This window comes from Erinaceus europaeus, chromosome 21 (assembly GCF_950295315.1).
Source record: "Erinaceus europaeus chromosome 21, mEriEur2.1, whole genome shotgun sequence".
Lineage (NCBI taxonomy): Eukaryota > Metazoa > Chordata > Mammalia > Eulipotyphla > Erinaceidae > Erinaceus > Erinaceus europaeus.
This window is the reverse complement of record NC_080182.1, coordinates 1917658-1937858: the sequence shown is the minus strand read 5'-3', so window position 1 is coordinate 1937858 and position 20201 is coordinate 1917658. Positions and strand designations below refer to the sequence as shown.

The window sequence follows — 20201 nt, the reverse complement described above, 5'->3', positions numbered from 1 at the left end:
CCATATTCCATCCCCTCCCCTGATAGCTTTCCTATTCTTTATCCCTCTGGGAGCATGGACCCAGGGTCATTGTGGGATGCAGAAGGTGGAAGGTCTGGCTTCTGTAATTGCTTCCCCACTGAACATGGGCGTTGACAGGTCAATCCATACTCCCAGCCTGTCTCTCTCTTTCCATAGTGGGGCAGGGCTCTGGGGAATCGAGCTCCAGGACACATTGGTGGGGTTGTCAGTCCAGCGAAGTCTGGTCGGCATCATGCTATCATCTGGAACCTGGTGGCTGAAAAGAGAGTTAACATACAAAGCCGAACAAATTATTGATTAATCATGAACCTAAAGGCTGGAATAGTGCAGATGAATAGTTGGGGGGGGGTGTCTTCATTTTGTAGATAGCTAGTAGGCATATTTTAGTTATACTCCAAAGGGCCTGTGGCTCTACTAGTTTTATTTTTTCCCTGAGCCTGAAATCTGATATGCAGGTGGACCCAAGTTATTGTCTGGGGAGATGATGTCATGGTTGGAAAAAGGACCAGAAAGCTGGATCAGGGATGAGAGTAGCTCCCAAATATGGGAAAGGGGTATAAATATTGTTGACTGTAAACCCCATTGATTTGATCTGATCTGGGGCCCATATTCAGCTTAGGAGCCTATGTGACCTCTGCATCCATGTAGATCTGAGCTAACATTCTGTCGTCATGAGTAGGAATGTTCCAAGCTTCCCCAATATTAGAACCCATCTTCCTCAGGTGTAACATAGAGTATGTTGTCATTATAAAAAGGAAACATTGACAAAAACTGTAGGATAAGAGGGGTACAACTCCACACAATTCCTACCACCAGAACTCCGTATCCCATCCTATCTCCTGATAGCTTTCCTATTCTTTAACCCTCTGGGATTATGGACCCAGGGTCATTACGGGGTGCAGAAGGTGGAAGGTCTGGCTTCTGTAATTGCTTCCCTGCTGAATATGGGCGTTGACAGGTTGATCCATCCTCCCAGCTTGTCTCTTTCTTTCCTTAGTAGGGCGGGGCTCTGGGGAGGCAGGGCTCCAGGGCACATTGTGGGGTCATCTGCCCAGGGAAGTCTGGTTGGTATCATGGTAGCATCTCGAACCTGGTGGCTGAAAAAAGAGTTAACATATAAAGCCAAACAAATTGTTGACTAATCATGACCCTAAAGGCTGGAATAGATGAAGAATTGGAGGTCTCTGTTTTGTTGACTTAGTACGCCTGTTTTAGTTATATTCAAATTTTTAGAAAAGTTTTGAAAAGATGTATGTTCTTTGAAAAGATAAACTCAGAGTAAATCTAACAAAATTGTTGACAGGGATGTGGTGAAAAAGGAACTCTGATACACTACTGGGAATGCAAACTGGCGCAGTCCCTGTGGAATACAGTATGAAGAATTCTTTAATAAAAATGAAGAGACCTTATTATACAGCAGTACCACTCTGAGGCATATATACAAATCACAAAAGCAGTGATTTGAAAGCATCTATGTACCTGAACTCCCCAGGCAGATGACCTTGCCAACATGTCCTGGAATCTCACCTCTCCAGTGCCATACCCTACTAAGGAAATATAGACACAGGCTGGGGGGTATGGATAGGCCGGTCAACATCCATTTCCAGTGGAAAAGTAATTACAGTAGGCAAAGCTCCTTTCTGCACTCTCAAAATAATTTTGGTCCATACTTCCAGAGGGGGAAAGTGTCAGGGGAAGATGACCAGAGGGCTCTGAACCCCAATTCCACTAGGACTCAGAATTTTTGCCACTAAGAACCTCCTCCTCCTCCTCCTCCTCCTTCTTCTTCTTCTTCCTCTTCTTCTTCTTCTTCTCCTGCTTCTCCTCCTCCTCCTCCTCCTCCTCCTTCTTCTTATTATTATTACCAAAGTACTACTCAGCTCAGGCTTATGGTGGCACAGGGGATTGAACCTGGGACTTTGGAGCCTCAGGCATGAGTCTCTTTGCATAACCATTATGCTATCTACCCCCACAGAATCTTTACTTTTATTTTATTTTTATAAGTGATTTAATAATAATTAACAAGATTGTAAGATAACAGGGGTACAACCCCATACAGTTACCACCACCAGAGTTCTGTATCCCATCCCCTCCACTGGAAGTTTCTCTGAAGATAACAGGGGTACAAGCCCACACAGTTCCCACCACCAGAGTTCTGTATCCCATCCCCTCCATTGGAAGTTTCTCTGTTCTTTAACCCTCTGAGATTATGGACCAACGATCTTTATGAGGTGCAGAAGGTGGAGGGTTTGGCTTCTGTAACTGCTTCTCTGCTGAGCATGGACATTTGCAGGTTGATCCATACCCCCAGCCTGTTTCCCTCTTTCTCTAGTGGGGTAGGGGTCTAACAGTGAGGCTCCGAGACACATTGGTGAGGTTGTCTGCCCAGAGAAGTCAGGATAGTGTCATGGAAGCGTCTGCAACTTGGTGGTTAATAAACAGGAACCTAAAGGTAAGAATAGAGAAGATGAAACTAAGGCTCTTTGTGTCGGAGAAGTTAAGAGTCTATTTTGGGTATGTCTCAAGAGGTCCATGACTTTAGTAATTTCTTTGCCTGAGCTTGATAGCAAACATGCAAACTTTTTATTTATTTATTTTCTTAGTGCAATACTGGCAAATGAACTCAAGGCCTTGCACATGCAAGGTACTGTTGAGAGGTCTACCTACTCCAATTTTTATTCAGTCGTTTTGAGAAACAGAAGGAAAGCAGAAAGAGTGGGAGAGACTTCACGGCATTGTTTTGCCACCCCCAGAGCTCCGTAGTGCTGTGCTGTACATGGTGTCTTTGGCGGTTCCAGGAATTGAAACCAGGGAATCACAAATGATACGGCCTGTGCTTTACCCACTGAGCTATCTCCCAGTCCCTAGATTGTGATTAATTTCAAGCAAAACATTGGAACAACGTGTTGAAGCCTCTCAAACACATGATAGTATTTTGCCTCACAAAACCCTTTTGGGTTGCTGTTAGTAACCCTGTTTCCCAAATGAGAAACTGGGTTTCAGGAAACAAATAGCGTTCTAATTTAGCCACCTAGCTAGGGAAGGATTAAAACCACGCTTTAGACTCAGCTCTGTGACATTCCTAAGCCAATGCTGTTTCTAGTGCAGGAGCAATTATATATTGACATAGAAGGGATGTGGTAGAATAGGCGAAGGAGTGAAGAGCACACTATAAACATTACTCACATGAGAGATAGTAATTATGATGCCATGTGCTTTTCCTAGTAATATGAAAGAATACCTTTTTGGGGCGATGGGTATGGGGTTGTAATGGGTATTGACTCTTTCTCACATTTAGATCTTTTGTTACTAACAACACATGGTTGCTCATAAAAATTAACACTTAAGGGAGTCGGTGGTAGTGCAGCAGGTTAAGAGCACGTGGTGCAAAGCGCAAGGACCAGCATAAGGATCCCGGTTTGAGCCCCTGGCACCCCACCTTCAGGGGAGTCACTTCACAGGCAGTGAAGCAGGTCTGCAGGTGTCTGTCTTTCTCTCCCCCTCTCTGTCTTCCTCTCCTCTCTCCATTTCTCTCTGTCCTATCCAACAACGATGACGTCATAACAATAATAATAACTACAACAACAAAACAACAAGGGCAACAAAAGGGAATGAATAAATATTTAAAAAATAACACTTAAAGATAATAGTTACAGGACCACAGAGGTAGCTCCCTGGGTACAGTGCTTGCTTACCTTGCTATGTGTGTGACCCAGGTTCCAATCCTGACACAGCATGTGGAGCCACTGTGGTGTCTCTCTCGTCACCTCTCTGAATGGAATCGCAGCATGTGGAGGCACTGTGGTGTCTCTCGTCACCCATGTGGAGGCACTGTGGCATCTCTCTGAATGGAATCGCCATGTGGAGGCACTGTGGTGCCTCTCTCGTCACCTCTCTGAATGGAATCGCAGCATGTGGAGGCACTGTGGTGCCTCTCTCGTCACCTCTCTGAATGGAACCGCAGCCTGAAGCAATAAAACCACATGCACACTTGGCCCCAACTCAAAAGGGCGGGAAGTAGAAATTAATGAATTATAATGACAGGTCTCAATGCCATTGAGTTCTGCAAATGGGATGATACCTGGAGCCATCACTGATGTCCTCCATTCCCTTCTCCCCACTCTTGCCCTTGATACTCGAGTGTTCCAGGGCTTGCTCAGGTCATCACAGTACCTACGGCTTTTATGTGAATTATCAGATCAAACTTGACTCCCCTTTTTCCAGATGGGACACAGCTCACGTGGCTTTTATTTAGTTGGAAGAAGTGCTCTCAATAAGAAAAACAACAGCATAAGTTTCACTGGGGTTGATTGTCAAGTCCCTTGTGCCACCCATAACAATCTTTTTAGCAGCAGCTGCTGCAAAGCAGTTTTATTAAGTACCTAATTGCTGACTGTCAGTTGCTCCTCGGCTGTGGTAAGAAAAGCACCAATAATGCCTTATCAGAAGCCATTTATCATATTATGAGAGCGCCTCTGTGAAGTCTGTGGTCAGTGAACTGGAACCATCCTCTTAGATCTCAGGAGAATGGAGCTGTCATAACAGCATTTCTCAACAGTATTCGTGGGGCCTGTCACTGCAGAGTGTTTCATGGCCTCTAATGGACAAGTTTAAGGGTTGTAGATGGATGGGTGTTTTCACTTCTCTCTCTCTCTCTTAAGTCCTTGTTCACCTCTCTTTCCAGCAATAATCAATGGCCCGTGAGCAGCAGGGGTACAGACTGTAGGTGATGTGTATGACTATGGCAACTCAACACAGAATTCCCTTGGAGAAGATTCTGTGTAATGAATGTGGCTTTTGCTGACATTTGTCTTAAAAAGGCTCTTAGGATCATGGTGTTTGTTCTCGCTAAGATGAAGGGATACAGAGGTCCATTATCTTTCTAGAAAGTTCTAGTTATCAGGACACTCTCCCAACCTTCCAGTGGCCTTGAAATTCTTTCTGCATTGGGAAACATTAGGAAAAGCAAAAGTAATCTTCAGAGTGGGAGCTTCAGAGTGTGTCCTCTGTGAGTGGAGTCATTAGTTTTATCACATCATAAATATTTCTTGGGGGGTGCTACTTTCTTTTTATTATTATTGGTTTAATCATAATAAATAAAACTATAGGATAAGAGGGGTACAATTCCATGCAATTCCCACCACCAGAGTTCCGCATTCCATCCCCCACCTCCATTGGAAGCTTTCCTGTTCTTTATCCCTGTGAATAATCACATGGGTGATGATCCCATGGACTCATGCAGAAAGCGGGAGGTCTGGCTTCTGTAATTGTTTCGCCAGCCACTCATCTTTCCAGAGCCTTCATTCACTGCCCAGTATTTTCAATTTCATGCCAGTTTGGGAAATAGCTTTTAGGTAGCAGAGCTGACTGGCTCTGTTACTTTTTTTTTTTTAATTTAGTTTTTGCAGTGCTAGGGCCTTGTGCATTCATTATTTCACTGCTCCAGGCAGACTGTTTATTCTGAGACAGAGAAATAAATGGGGATGGGGATGGGGGTGGGAGTGGGGGTGGGGGTGGGGGTGAGAGTGGGGGTGGGGACGTGGACGGGGACGGGGATGATGGGCTGGTGAAAAGCATCATAGCACTGGAGCTTCCTCAGTGCATAACATTCCCATCTGGTGTGTAAACAGACATGGCAGGTATGAGGTGTCACCTCAGGGGCTAATGTATTTTCTGGTTCAATCCAGAGACCCATTTCTCTGGCAGAATTAATGAGCTGTGTTCAAGAGAAAAATGATACTGGTTTCTAGAAGAAAGTCATGAAAAGTTAAAAGAAAAATGAGACTTCTCTTCACATCTCTTGTAGAAGACAGATCTCTTTCCTCCTAATTTTCTATTTTTTTAAAAAAATTATTTTGGTGGCTGGTTGAGCATATATGTTACAGTGCACAAGGACCCAGGTTCGAAACTCTGGTCCCCACCTTTGCGGGGGGAAAGCTTTGCAAGTGGTGAAGCAGAGCTGCAGGTGTCTTATCTGTCTCTCTCCCTCTCTATCACCCACTTCCCTCTCAACTTCTGACTGTCTCTATCCAATAAATAAGTAAAGATAATAACAAAAATATTTTAATATGTATTTTTTTACTTTAATGAGAGAAAGACACAGAGGGAAGGAGATCAGATCAGTCTTGCTATTGGTAGTGTGGAGAGTGATCAGAGATAGTCACCCCCCCCACACACACACATACTGCTGGACACCAGATATGTTACCAACCTTGTCAGCTCATAAAGAATCCATGGCCTATGTTCGTGTGGAAGCACTTGCTATCTGAAGCGACTCCAGCAGTCTTGCTTTCCTCTTGCTTTTTTTTTCCCCGCCCTTCACATTTCCAAAGTGTGATCCAAAACGGCTTTTAATTTTTGAGATAGTAGGTGGGGAAATAGCTCAACTGGTAGAGCATCAGACTTTCATGCCTGCAGGTCCTGGTTCAGTCTCTGGTGCCACATGTACTGGAGTGGTACTCTGGATTCTCACTCTTTCCTTCTCTCTGCCTCATGTGAAACACTCTCTCCCTTTTATGTAAAAATAAAATGAAACAAACAATTTTTTAAAAGAATTTATTTATTTATTCATGAGAAAGACAGGAGGAGAGAAAGAACCAGACATCACTCTGGTACATGTGCTGCCGGGGATCAAACTCAGGACCTCATGGTTGAGAGTCCAATGCTTTATCCACTGCGCCACCTCCGGGACCATGAAACAAACAATTTTTTAGGTAGAGCAGTAACACTGCTCCAGGGCCTCATGTATTCAAGTCATGCACTCTGCTGACTGCTGAGCCACTTCCTCGGCCCCCAAATATGTAATTTTTTTATAATCAGAGAGACAGAGACCAGAGCACTGTTTCACTCTGGCTTATGGTGGTGCTGGGGATCGAACCCGGGGTCCTCCGGGCCTTGGGCATGAAAACATTTTACGTAATCATTGTGCTCTCTCTCCAGTCCTCGCAAAAGTCAGTCTTAGCTCCTTATTGGAGCTGTGAATGCTCCTGGAACCTGGAAACAGCCCCACAGACACAGCTTGCTGCGATTGTGGGCATCACAGGATACAGCTATAGTTAGGAGACTTAGTGATGTGAAGTAAAGAAGGCGTCAGCAGTAAAGCCTGGGCACGCTGGCAGGCATGGCTCAGCACTTTCCAGTTCTGTGGCAGAGGCGTTTCATGTTCTGGGAGCAGGAGCTCACTTGCAGTTTCAAGCTCAGCAGGTGTAGCTCTGTACTCCCGTCACTCCACACACCTTAAGGCCTCTTCCCTGGTGGAAAGCAGTCTCCGTGGTGAGACAGGAGTGAAGATGCCACCTTCCCAATGCCTGGGCAGCCTCCACAGCCATGCCGCCAGCTTTGTCCTCTGGATTTGTGGGAAACATCCTCAGTCTGTCTATGAATTATAAATGCAGATAAGCAAGGGCTCTGCTTCTAATGAGAGCAGACTGAGATGTGAAAGGTGTGTCTGAGCATGCAGGGAATGGATAAGGTCACCCTGGCCTTCTGGTTTCTATAACTCAGTGACATTTTTAGGGCTATTTGTGGGGATAGTTTCAAGGAGGTAGGACAATTGCTTAGAGAAGCAGCCAACAGGAAAGGAATCATGTGAGCAGTTGCTTGGATCATTTATTTATAAATCACATATTGGAGTGGTGTAGACCCTGGGTATATGGTAATGAACAGCACCCCGTGTCTCACCGTGGACAACTCGCACCACCATGTGTATTGAAATGGTAGCAATTAGACCCATAGCTCCCAAATCTGCATCTTCCTTTCTTCCCTTCTATCTCCCCAGAGCTCTAGACTCACGTGTCCTGCCTGCCCAGACATCTTGAACTGAGAATGCCCAAAGGGGAACAAATACTCCACCCACCAGCCCCATAAACATCCCTCCTCTTTTGTGCAAAGTCAACCGTTGCTCATGTGTTTACACTCATCCTACATCTGATCCATAAGGAAAAGCAACCGGCGCAACCTTCAAAGTGTATCGAGGATAAAGCCACGATTTAACCACTTTGGGTCCTCCTGCTAGGTGGCGTCTAACTAATCCATGGGTCACCACCCCCAAACTTTATCAGAGAGGAGAATGAGTATGTTCACGATGATGTGGCTGCAGGTCAATTTTCACCTCAAAATAAAAAGACAGTGTTCAGTGCCCTCCCAGCACCTCATCATCACTGATGCCGAATCTTTTTCATCCATCACTATCAGGATGGGCTTCACTCACCCCACTCCAGCTGTACTGGTTCCTTTCTCTTTCTGAAATACATGAGGTCTGTTCATAGCCTGGAAAGGCCTCCTCTCCAGACACACACATCATGTATTTCCTCTTAGCTTCACATCTCTGCTTCTGTGACATCTGACTGAGGAGGACTCTCACCACCTTCTTAGAAACAGCACGCACTGACCTAAGAATTCCCTCCTCTTCTCTTCTTTTTTTTTTCTTTTTCCTCCAGGGTTATTGCTGGGCTCGGTGCCTGCACCATGAATCCACCGCTCCTGGAGGCCATTTTCCCCCCCTTTTTGTTGCCCTAGTTGTTGCAGCCTCGTTGTGGTTATTATTGCCATCGTTGACGTTGCTTTGTTGTTGGATAGGACAGAGAGAAATGGAGAGAGGAGGGGAAGACAGACAGAGAGGGGGAGAGAAAGACAGACACCTGCAGACTTGCTTCACCGCCTGTGAAGCAACTCCCCTGCAGGTGGGGAGCCGGGGCTCGAACCAGGATCCTTACGCCGGTCCCTGCGCTTTGTGACACGTGCGCTTAACCCACTGCGCCACTGCCCGACCCCCTCCTCTTCTTAACTTTTCTCCATAGTCCTCATTCTCCTACTATCACTGTTTGTTTGCTCATTTATGTCGTCTTTGTCCCCTGTAGATTGCAGCCAGGGGGGCAGAGATTCAGGTTCTTTCTCAACTGAACTTTTGGCATCTTGAAAAGACTTTAGCACAGTGTATACCCAACAAATACTGTGGAATAAATGAATGGATAAATGTCAGCAGTGCACCGTCTCGTGACACATCAAACTAGCACACAAACAGCGTGGAACTGCTAGAAAAGGAAACAGCTGAAGGGAATAGAGAAAGTAGGCATTGGAGGATTGGGGAGGCCTCACCAAGAGGAGAGTGCGGGTGAGTTTCTGGAAGATGGAAGCAAAGGGCCTGGGTGGTGGCTCACATAGTACAAAACATAAGGACCCATACAAGGATCCCGGTTTGAGCCCCTGCTCCACACCTACAGGGGGAAGACTTCACACATTCCTCTCGCAATTTATTTCTGTCCTGTCCAATAAAATGGAAGAAATTGTTCACCAGGAGGAGCAGTGGATTCATCATGCAGGGACCGAGCCCCAGAAATATTTTATCCTGAAGGAATAAAAAGAATGGAAACAAAACAAAACCCCATCCAAAAATGGGGAGAGGATATGGACAGAATATTCACCACAGAAGAGATCCAATTGGCCGATAAACAGGAAAAGAATGCTCCAAGTCTCTGATTGTCAGAGAAATGCAAATAAAGACAAGTGAGATACCACCTCATTCCTGTGAGAATGTCACACATCAGAAAAGGTACTGGCAACAAATGCTGTGGAGGTTGTGGGGACAAAGGAACCCTCCTGCACTGCTGGTGGGAATGTAAATGGGCCCAACCCCTGTGGAGAGCAGTCTGGAGAACTCTCAGAAGGCTAGAAGTGGGCCTACCCTATGACCCTGCAATTCCTCTCCTGGGGATATATCCTAAGGAGCCCAACACACCCATCCAAAAAGATCTGTGTATACTTATGTTTATAGCAGCACAATTTGTAGTAGTCAAAAGCTGGAAGCAACCCAGGTGTCCAAAAACAGATGAGTGGCTGAGCAAGTTGTGGTCTATATACACAATGTAATACTACTCTGCTATTAAAAATGGTGAAGTCACCTTCTTTGCCTCATCTTTGATGCAGCTTGAAAAATTCATGTTAAGTGAAATAAGTCAGAAACAGAAGGATGAATATGGGATGATCTCACTCTCAGGCAGAAGTTGAAAAGCAAGATCAGAAAAGAAAGCACAAGTAGAACCTGAATCATCTTGAGTGAGATCAGTCAGAAACAGAAGGATGAATATGGGATCATCTCACTCTCAGGCAGAAGCTGAAAAACAAGATCAGAAGGGAAAGCACTAAGCAGACCTTGGACTGGAGTCAATGTATTGAACCAAAGAAAAGGACTCTGGGGTGTGTGGCGTGTGTGGGGGGGGTTCAGGTCCTGGAACAGGACGGCAGAGGAGGACCTAGTGGGGGTTGAATTGTTATGTGGAAAACTGGGAAATGTTATGCATGTACAAATATTGTATTTTACTGTCAACTATAAACCATTAGTCCCCCAATAAAGAAATATTTTAAAATTACAGCAAAACAAACAAACAGACACCCTGTGATACAAGGAAAATGAGCTGGGAAGGATGTTTCAGAGACATGGGAAAGAATACAGAAGGGCCCCTGCATCATGAAGTGACTTGCTGGCAAGTTCAAGAAACCATATAGTGATGGATGAGGTCAGAGAGGTCAGGCCAGCATAGCTACATCATGAAGGTCTTGTAAGGAGAACACATTTTATTTTATGAAAAGACCAATCCAGTGGAGGTTAATAAATAAATCTTAAGATCAACCTATGGGGATGGAAGGGAACACAACCATAACTGTAGTGGGTGGCATTGGCTGTAATGAGGGCATGAGAGATTGTTTTGAGATGAACAGAAGGATGAGTGTGTGTGTGTGTGTGTATTTTGGATAGAGACAGAGAGACATTGAGCGGGGAGAGATACCTGTAGCACTGATCCACCTCTTGTGAAGCATCCTCCTGCACATGGAGGCCAGGGGGAGAGATACCTGTAGCTCTGATCCACCTCTTGTGAAGCATCCTCCTGCTCATGGAGGCCGGGGGAGAGATACCTGTAGCTCTGATCCACCTCTTGTGAAGCATCCTCCAGCACATGGAGGCCAGGGGGAGAGATACCTGTAGCTCTGATCCACCTCTTGTGAAGCATTCTCCAGCACATGGAGGCCAGGGGGAGAGATACCTGTAGCTCTGATCCACCTCTTGTGAAGCATCCTCCTGCACATGGAGGCCAGGGGGAGAGATACCTGTAGCTCTGATCCACCTCTTGTGAAGCATCCTCCTGCACATGGAGGCCAGGGGGAGAGATACCTGTAGCTCTGATCCACCTCTTGTGAAGCATCCTCCTGCACATGGAGGCCAGGGGGAGAGATACCTGTAGCTCTGATCCACCTCTTGTGAAGCATCCTCCTGCACATGGAGGCCAGGGGGAGAGATACCTGTAGCTCTGATCCACCTCTTGTGAAGCATCCTCCTGCACATGGAGGCCAGGGGGAGAGATACCTGTAGCTCTGATCCACCTCTTGTGAAGCATCCTCCTGCACATGGAGGCCAGGGGGAGAGATACCTGTAGCTCTGATCCACCTCTTGTGAAGCATCCTCCTGCACATGGAGGCCAGGGGAGAGATACCTGTAGCTCTGATCCACCTCTTGTGAAGCATCCTCCAGCACATGGAGGCCAGGGGGAGAGATACCTGTAGCTCTGATCCACCTCTTGTGAAACATCCTCCAGCACATGGAGGCCAGGGGGAGAGATACCTGTAGCTCTGATCCACCTCTTGTGAAGCATCCTCCTGCACATGGAGGCCGGGGGGAGAGATACCTGTAGCTCTGATCCACCTCTTGTGAAGCATCCTCCTGCACATGGAGGCCAGGGGGAGAGATACCTGTAGCTCTGATCCACCTCTTGTGAAGCATCCTCCTGCACATGGAGGCCGGGGGGAGAGATACCTGTAGCTCTGATCCACCTCTTGTGAAGCATCCTCCTGCACATGGAGGCCGGGGGGAGAGATACCTGTAGCTCTGATCCACCTCTTGTGAAGCATCCTCCTGCACATGGAGGCTGGGGCCCAGGTCTTAGTGTGACATGCCACTGCCTGGCCTCCAAGTAGAATTTTTTTTTTTAAATCTTCTTTTGGGTGGTAGTGCCATGCGTATATACTCTTTAAAAACAATTCAGTAGGTCAGTTAAGATCTAGGAATTTCACTGTGTGTATATTTTGCCTCCTTTAAATGTAAACATCCTGAACAATGTTAACAAGAGGAGAATTACCTCAAAAGGACCCACTGCAACACAACTGTAGTTCAGACACGTGTAATGAGAGACCTACGTCCTTAGCTCACAAAGAGGTCATGTCTCTGGCTGCCCATGGCTCCTGCAGGACTTCTCAGCTTCAAGGAAGCCTTGATTGTTCCCAGGAGTGGTCTTAGATGCCAGATGTGCCTGGCACCTCAGCAAAATGATGCTTAGCCAAATTCCAATCTGTAGTTGGAGGTGCAGTGAACAGTCGCACCCACTATGTAAAAAAACATCTCCAGATGTGTGTTCCAGTGGGATTGAACTCCATCTGCTAGGAGTGCATGAAGGAGGAACAACAAGTAGCAGATGACTGTGTCTGCACCATGTCAAGATGCAGCAGCAGCAGCAGCAAGCAGAGGAGCCCTTTGGGAGACTCTCGGAAGTGGCTGAAAATAGATGCACGATCGTTAAGGGGGCTGTCAGTGCCCAAGATGATTCCTCCTTCCATGCTAAGCTTTCATGGAAAATGGTGACCTAGCATTCCTCTTTCCACAGTTCACTCCTTAAGGGGCACAATACGGTGTACTGGCTACTGTTCCACTGATGCGGTAGCTAGTCCTCCTTATCCACACATCCGCCTCCAAAGGAAGCTGTATCCGTTGTTTTCATCTAGTTAACTTCAACCTCTTTCATGGGCTCCTCTCCCAACTCTTCAAGTTCCAGGCCTGCTCAACATTTCTCTTCAACAAATATACTAGACACTCACTGGTTTATGTGGAGGACCAAGACTCCAAGCGGCACCGATGTCTCTGCCTCGCTTCTGGCTCCTTCCTTTGGTAGCTCTTCTTCCTTCGTATACAGACCCAGTGACCTTACACTGTGAACAGGCAACCTACTGCAACCAGCTTTTCAGCAAGTGGGAAAGGTATCACCTCTTTCCTGCCATCTCTCAGCTTTTTTCATGGTAATAGGTCAGCCTGTTAGAGGATAAATTATATGTTTGAGGCCACACAGGCTGCAAGCACTCTCTGTTGTGGTTTTTAAGGGGCTCAACAATGTGGTATACACAAATGACAGTGTTTGGGGCTTGTCTCTAAAAACTAAAAAAGAAACTGTAAGATGCATGTGCCTGTGGTTTTGGTATAAGCCTGGTAACTCCATTTCTTGCTATGGAGACTTCATTTTGGGCACCATAGCTATCTCTGGGACTCAATGCCTATATGACCTCACTGCTTCTTGTGGCATTTTTCTTTTTTTTTTTCCCCCTCTTGATGGAGGGTGAAAGACAGAGGGTGGGGGAGAGGAGAGGCACTGAAGAACCATGCTGCCCTGAAATGTCCCCCCCTTCAGGCACTTCCATGTGGGACTGTCTGGGAGCCCTAACCTTGGACCTTGTGCATAGTAACTTGCATATTCTACAAGGTGAGTCACCTGCTGGCCCCCATCTGAGAATGGTTTCCAGACTTTGATCCGTTGCACCTGTCAGAGTGTTAGATTCCAACAAAATAAACATTTTAAAAAATCTTCCTGGAGGGGCCTGGTGGTGGCACACCTGGTTGAGTGCACATGTTATAATGTGCAAGGATCCTGCTTCAAGCTGCAGGTCTCCACCTGCAAGGGGAAAGCTTGATGAGTGATGAAACAGTGCTGCAGGTGTCTCTCTTGTCTGTCTCTCCCCCTGCCTTATCTATTTCTGGCTGTCTCTATCCAATAAATAAAGATTTAAAAATCTTCCTGGATTGGGCAAAGTTACATTTCTCTGATATAATACCTCAAATTTAATTATATATATATATATATATATATATATATATATATATATATATAGTTCATTATGGTATATAGTTCAAAAAAAATATATATATATATAGTTCATTATGGCTTGGAGATTTTTATGTTTTCCAGGCTTTAGAATTTTTAAATTTTGCCAAGAGAACAACAGAAGTCCTCGGCAATTGCATTTATAATGGTGCCAAGATTTCAGAACATTCAGAAAGTATAAACTCAAAGCTACCATTTTAATATGAATTTTTGATTTCTAGCGTATGCAAGATGCACAGCATGAAAGTAGAAGACTTCAGTGACTAGTGGACTTCTTTCATTTGATATTCTTTAATTCATCATTAATGCATCTAGTGCAGTTCTTAATAGCTAACTTTCAAGTATTTCTCAAATGAAAATAAGAGTGGGAAAAAAAAGAATGAAGAGATTTTTGTTACTATTTTTAATGTATGTTATGGATGATGTGCTAATTGTCTGTGATTTCAGTGAGCCATAGTTATACCCCCAACACAAATATGTGTGGGCACACACATTTCCTGCTGCGTTAACTATAAATCACAGCAAAGGCAAGGTGTGTTCTTGCAGTTATCAGGGAGATGGAGTGGACTGTTTGAATCCTCCTAGGAAGCAGTCCTTTTTCAAAATCATTTTTATGTTTGCTTTCTTTCTTTCTTTCTTTCTTTCTTTCTTTCTTTCTTTCTTTCTTTCTTTCTTCCTTCCTTCCTTTCTTTCTCTTTCTTTCTTTCTTTCTTCCTTTATTTGAGATACTGAGAGCCAGAGAGTAAAATAGACCACAGCACTAAAGCTTTCTTCAATGTGGTTGGGGAAGGGCTCAAAACTGGGTTGTGGACATGACAAAGCACACTATCCAAGTGAGTAATTTTGCCAGCCCAATAAAAATCATCTTTATATATATTTTAGAGCTATAATTTAAACTTATGAACTATATCCACACTTCAGCCTATCAGAATTAGGCAAAGATTATAAATTCTCCCTACTACAGGTATGAAAAAGAAATTTCTCTATGCAAGATTTTGCTCCTGACATTTTTTTTTTGTTTTCATTATTATTTATCTATCATTGGATAGAAACAGAGAAATTGAGAGGGGAGGAAAATTGAAAGACACCTGCAGCCCTGCTTCACCACTTGTGAAGCTTTCCCCTTGCAGTTGGGGACCAGGGACTTGAACCCAGGCCCTTGTGCACTGATATGTATGTGCTTAACCAGGTGCACCACCACCTGGCCCCACTTCTAACAAATCTGGTCGCCCTCTTTAGTCTTTTTCTCCATGAGTCAACAAAAAGGAGTGTGAAGAACTATTGAAGCACACTGGATTTTAATACTCAAATTAACACAGGATTTGACTCAGGTTAACAAATGTCACATCACAAGTGACACATCCCCAAGTGAGAGTTATTGATTCCAAAAATACCGTTCCAATTTCATTCTAAAATTCCTTTGGGTTACTGTAGTGTAAATTTCCAAAGCCAGCGTATAAAAACGCCGTTAAACGTTGCGAAGACACAAAGCAAAACCATAGTCACAAAAAAAAAAAAAAACACCTTAAGAATTGGTTTTAGCATCTAAAGTCTCCTGATTCTAGTGGCTGGAAAATCAGCTCAACAGAAGGAGTGCAAGACTTGTGTATCTGAGGTCCTGGGTTTGATTATTTCTGCCGGAATGATGCTTGTTATTCCTCACTTCTTCATGCTCCCACTGGCTCATGAAATGAATATTTAAAGAGTCCTGATTCTTATGTGAAGCAGTAGGATGTCCGTATCTAACTGAAATGCTAATGCTTACTAACTATTTTAAATAAAGTGATATGAGGACAGTTGGGGGGGGGGCGTGCATTATTTTTTAATCTCAAGGAAAGAATGGAGGACAGTTTTGAATTGAAAATTTAAAGGCATGGTAGTTTGTAAGAATGTTAAAATCTCCAACAATAGGAATAGATTTGTTAGTAGAGTAGATGTTCTAGTAAGGAGAAAAAAATTTACCTGAAAATATAAAAAAAGAGTAGGAAACAAGAACTTACAGCAGACCCAAGATGAACTGAAATGAGACCAAAGGACCTTAGAGTTAATGAAATGAAACAGGGGAGGTCTCCTGATATAAACACATATATATTTTTAATATGTATATTTGTATGGGGGTTCCCAAAGAGTGTTCCTGGCACTTTCACAGAATGTACTGGGTTTCACGGCCAATTAGAAAATATAATCAAAGGCTGGCAAAGTAAGTAGCTCACTTGGGCAGTGTGTCTGCTTGGCCCTGTGTGCAACCCAGGTTCAAGCCAAACCTACATCATCCTGGGATTCTTCAGTGCTGTGCTGTCTTCCTCTCTGCCCCTTTCTTTCTTTTTTTTTTTTAAAGTTTTTTTTTTCTCATTTAATCATTTCTTTATTGGATAAAGACAGAGAGAAATTGGGAGGGAAGGGGAGATAGAGGGAGAGAGAGACAGCCATGTGCAGCACTGTTCCATCACTCCTGTAGCTCCCCCTCTCCACTCTGCAGGTGGACACTAGGGGCTTGAACCCAGGCCCTCGGGCATTGTAACATGGTCACTGAGCCAGGTGTGCACCACCACCTGCCCTCCCCTCTCTCAGCATCTTTCCTTTTTGAAAAAGAAGCCCTGACAAAAACAACAACAATAAAAAAGTGGGGGTGGGGGGACGAGTTAAAGGCTTTAGATCTTTACTAGAGGGGCTTCTCAGATCTTTGAATAAATTGAGGATTTTGAATCTCCAAGATACCCTATATGCAGCATTTCCAAGACTTATTTCCATAGATTGTATTTTAAAAAGTTTTTTAGCACAGACTTTAGTAAATGTTGCTGTGTGTTGTGTAGTAGTAGTACGAGGGATGATTTTGTGGATTGAGCTGATGGGGAGTAGTTCTACTGAGCCAGGACAGAAGAATCTGTGACCAGCACCCTCTGCACACTTGCATAGTCTTGTCCTCTCCCGTCTTCCTTGATTATCTGTTTTGCAGTTTAATACCAAAGACCTGTTGTCTTCATTTGATTTTACTTGCTTCCTTGCTTTGATTCTTTATTCCATGTGAACGAAAGCACTCAATATTTTTCTTTTATATATATCTCTTTAGCATTTCTTTTATGGCCTGTTCAGTGGTAGTAAGGTCCTTTAGATCTTGCTTGTCTTCATTGCTTCAAACCTGATTGATAGCCTACCTGGATAGCGTATTCTTGGGTGGAGATTTTTTCCATTTAAATTCAAGTCTGTTCTTCCAGGCTTTCTAGATTTCAGGGCTTCTGCTGAGAAATTACCTGATGGTCTTATGAGAGATCCTTTATAGGTGGCCTTTTGCTTTTCTCCAGGTGCTTTTAACATTCTCTTCGTCTCTGAGGAGGAGGAAGGCCACTGAACATTACACTGTTTAACCCAGTAAATCCACTTCTGAATAGCTAACCTAAGGAAATGATAATACTTTCTGGAAAAATATCTCGATGTTTGGCTGAATTTGAATCTGTGCACAGCTTTTCAGAATTGAATCTTGCAAGATGCACCTTAGTTCACTATAGCATGGCTATAATGCAAGACTTGATGATTATGGGGGAAAGAGATGTGAAAAAGATGTCAATTCATCAGTGCAGTAGCCATATGGGATTTTCCCAGCATTTGAAAATTGGCATCCTGGCACTTGGCTGAAGTCACTACAGAAGCCAGTAGCACTGTAATCTGGCATCTAGCAACATAAAGGTTGCTCTCTTGGCTCACTTAGCTCCAAGCAGAGAGCAATTTAAGTTGTGAAACAATAAAGAAATGCAAAACTTCCAGTCAACAACATAGTCCCCACACTGCACCATCCATAACAAACTTCGTAAGGACTTTGTTTTCAGTGAGGTCAATGAAATAGCTCACTTGAATGGTGTCCTGCTTTGCCAAGCGCCCCACCCAGGCTCTACTCCAACCCTCCACTACACTGAGGAAACTTCAGAGCTGTGTTGTCTTCCAGTCTGTCTGTCTGTCCCTGCCTCTCTGTCTGAAAAAGTCAGCCTGGAGCAGTGAAACTCCAGCAACAACTAAATGTTCCCCTTGATTGAACTTCTTATGACAATGCCATATGTGGTATTTCAGTCCCACTCTTGGCTCTCTTCTCATGAGGACTGGTAAATTTCTATTGGGATCACTTATTTCCAATTAAATAACAATTAATTTCTGGACAATTAAATATGAGTTTAGTTGTCTACTTCTACTGTACTATCCTCTGGTACAGTTTTCTAAAATCTACGATCACTAAAATATAAGATGTGCTGTTTGTCTTGAAATGGAGAAGGTGAGTTATAAATTATTAATTTCCTTCATCATAACCATAGACCTGAAAAAGGATTAAGATCACTATGATGCCACCAGCCTCCAGGGTAAAAGAGAACTGTTTATTTTGTAGTGAGGACAATATTTATTATCAGCTATCGCTCTAGGATCTCCCCTGGCCCTCAAGGAATATCTGATTCCTATTGGGGGTTCAGGTAAATAAAAAGTTCAATTCTTAGCGATTTTTGACTCCTTGAAGACCATAAATTTCCAAACAAGAACTGGATTGGCAGAGATGATCTTTAGGAAAAAAAAGTCACTCGATTCGGGTATAGGTTAAATAAAGTTCCTTTTTATTCTAATAGCATTTCTCATGTATGTAAATTAAGTAGATAATATGTTTAGAAAATTTTAGAAAAGTCATAGCACTTAGAGGAGAAAATAGAGGGACTCATGATCTCATCCTAAAATGTAACAGAATATAACAGTTTTAGTACACTCTTTCTGTAAGTGAGCAATCTGTGTATTCATGTGGTGACACAGTGATTTTTCTCCTTTAAAGTAATTCTATGTACTGTAATGTTATATCCAAGTCTTCTTGGTGTTTTGCTTTCCCTAAATGTAGTGGGAATATTTTTTTAATGTCACTAAATACTCTTCTGCCATATAGTAAAGTAAATTTCTCTTGTTTTGACAGGACAGTGATATTGAATCGCTGGTCAGATGTTTGGAAAATGTCTTGGGTTGCACCTCTCTTGGTGAGTAAGTTTCTTCCGATTCCAAAATAGAGTGATACCTACTGTCTGAATGGAATATCCAAGAAGGAGAAAACTTGGAGGGAATATTACAAATATTTCAGTCCAATTTCCCCATTTTCTGGATGAGGAACTGAGGCCCAGTGGACAGGAAACTCAGTTTATCATCATTGTAAGTGACCCTCAGTCTCCAGTGGTAGAATCAGTGAAATCCACTCATCCACTGTGACCAAACCAAGCAAAGGGTTCTTACAGGCCTCCTTGCAGAGAGTCTCCCTGCCTCACTCAGCCAGGCTGGAAGGGCCAGCACTCAGAAGGCCAGTCAGTTATTGGAAGCAATATGCTGTGAAAGCGAAACTGAAGTTTAGTGGCATTGTCACTTGTGATAAATAGGATAGCTGTGCTTCAAGAATAAAACCCTATTGCTTTATTTATTTTGCTCTTAATACAAAAAGCCTTGCTGTGACAATTTCTAGCACTAAACAATGAATTGTCACACCTGACGTGTATAGACAAGCAGAGAATTGTCCTGTAAGTCTTGGATGGAAAAGGCTCAGATAGATTTTTCCCATTGAAATTTGATTATTTATTGTCATCATTATTATATTTATTTACTTTCTGCCTCCAGAGTTGTCAGTAGGGATTGGTGCCTGCACTACAAATCCACTGCTCCTGTGGCCACTCCCCCCACCATTTTTTTGGCTAGGACAGAGAGAAATTGAGAGGGGAGGGGAAGATAGAGAGGGAGAGAGACAGTGGAATCTTCGTGAAGGCACTGAACCCTCGCAGTGAACACGGAGGCGAGACGGGCACTAGAGCCGACCTCCATGACCGGACCTGGCTTTACTCACACTCAGCGTGTATATAGACATGCTTACTGCTCGGCGAGTGTATAGGGGTTCAGCATCTTCCGCAAACACCTTCCCAAGCTTCTCATAACAGCCTTCAACAGGGGGGCCAGGTAGTGGCCACCAGGTTAAGTGCACATAATGCAAAGCACAAGGACCCACACAGGGATCCTGGTTCAAGCCCCCAGCTCCCCACCTGCGGGGGGGGGGGTCACTTTGCAAGTGGTGAAGCAGGTCTGCAGGTGTCTGTCCTTCTCTCCCCCTCTCTGTCTTCCCCTCCTCTCTCCATTTCTCTCTGTCCTTGTCCAACAACAACAACAGCAGCAGCAACAACAATAATAACAACAAAAACAGTGGGAAAATGGCCTCCAGGAGCAGTGGATTCATAATGTAGGTAATGTAGGCACTGAGCCCCAGTGATA

General features: G+C 44.1%; 1 protein-coding gene across 1 annotated transcript in view; it reads left to right on the top strand.

Annotated features, from left to right (window-relative positions):
* NEK11 (NIMA related kinase 11) overlaps window positions 1-20201 on the top strand; it is a 377347-nt gene that overhangs the window by 149206 nt on the left and 207940 nt on the right. Inside the window, exon 14 of the mRNA XM_060180272.1 lies at window positions 18874-18934. Coding sequence (XP_060036255.1) covers window positions 18874-18934 — 61 coding nt within the window. The remainder of the gene's footprint in view (window positions 1-18873; window positions 18935-20201) is intronic.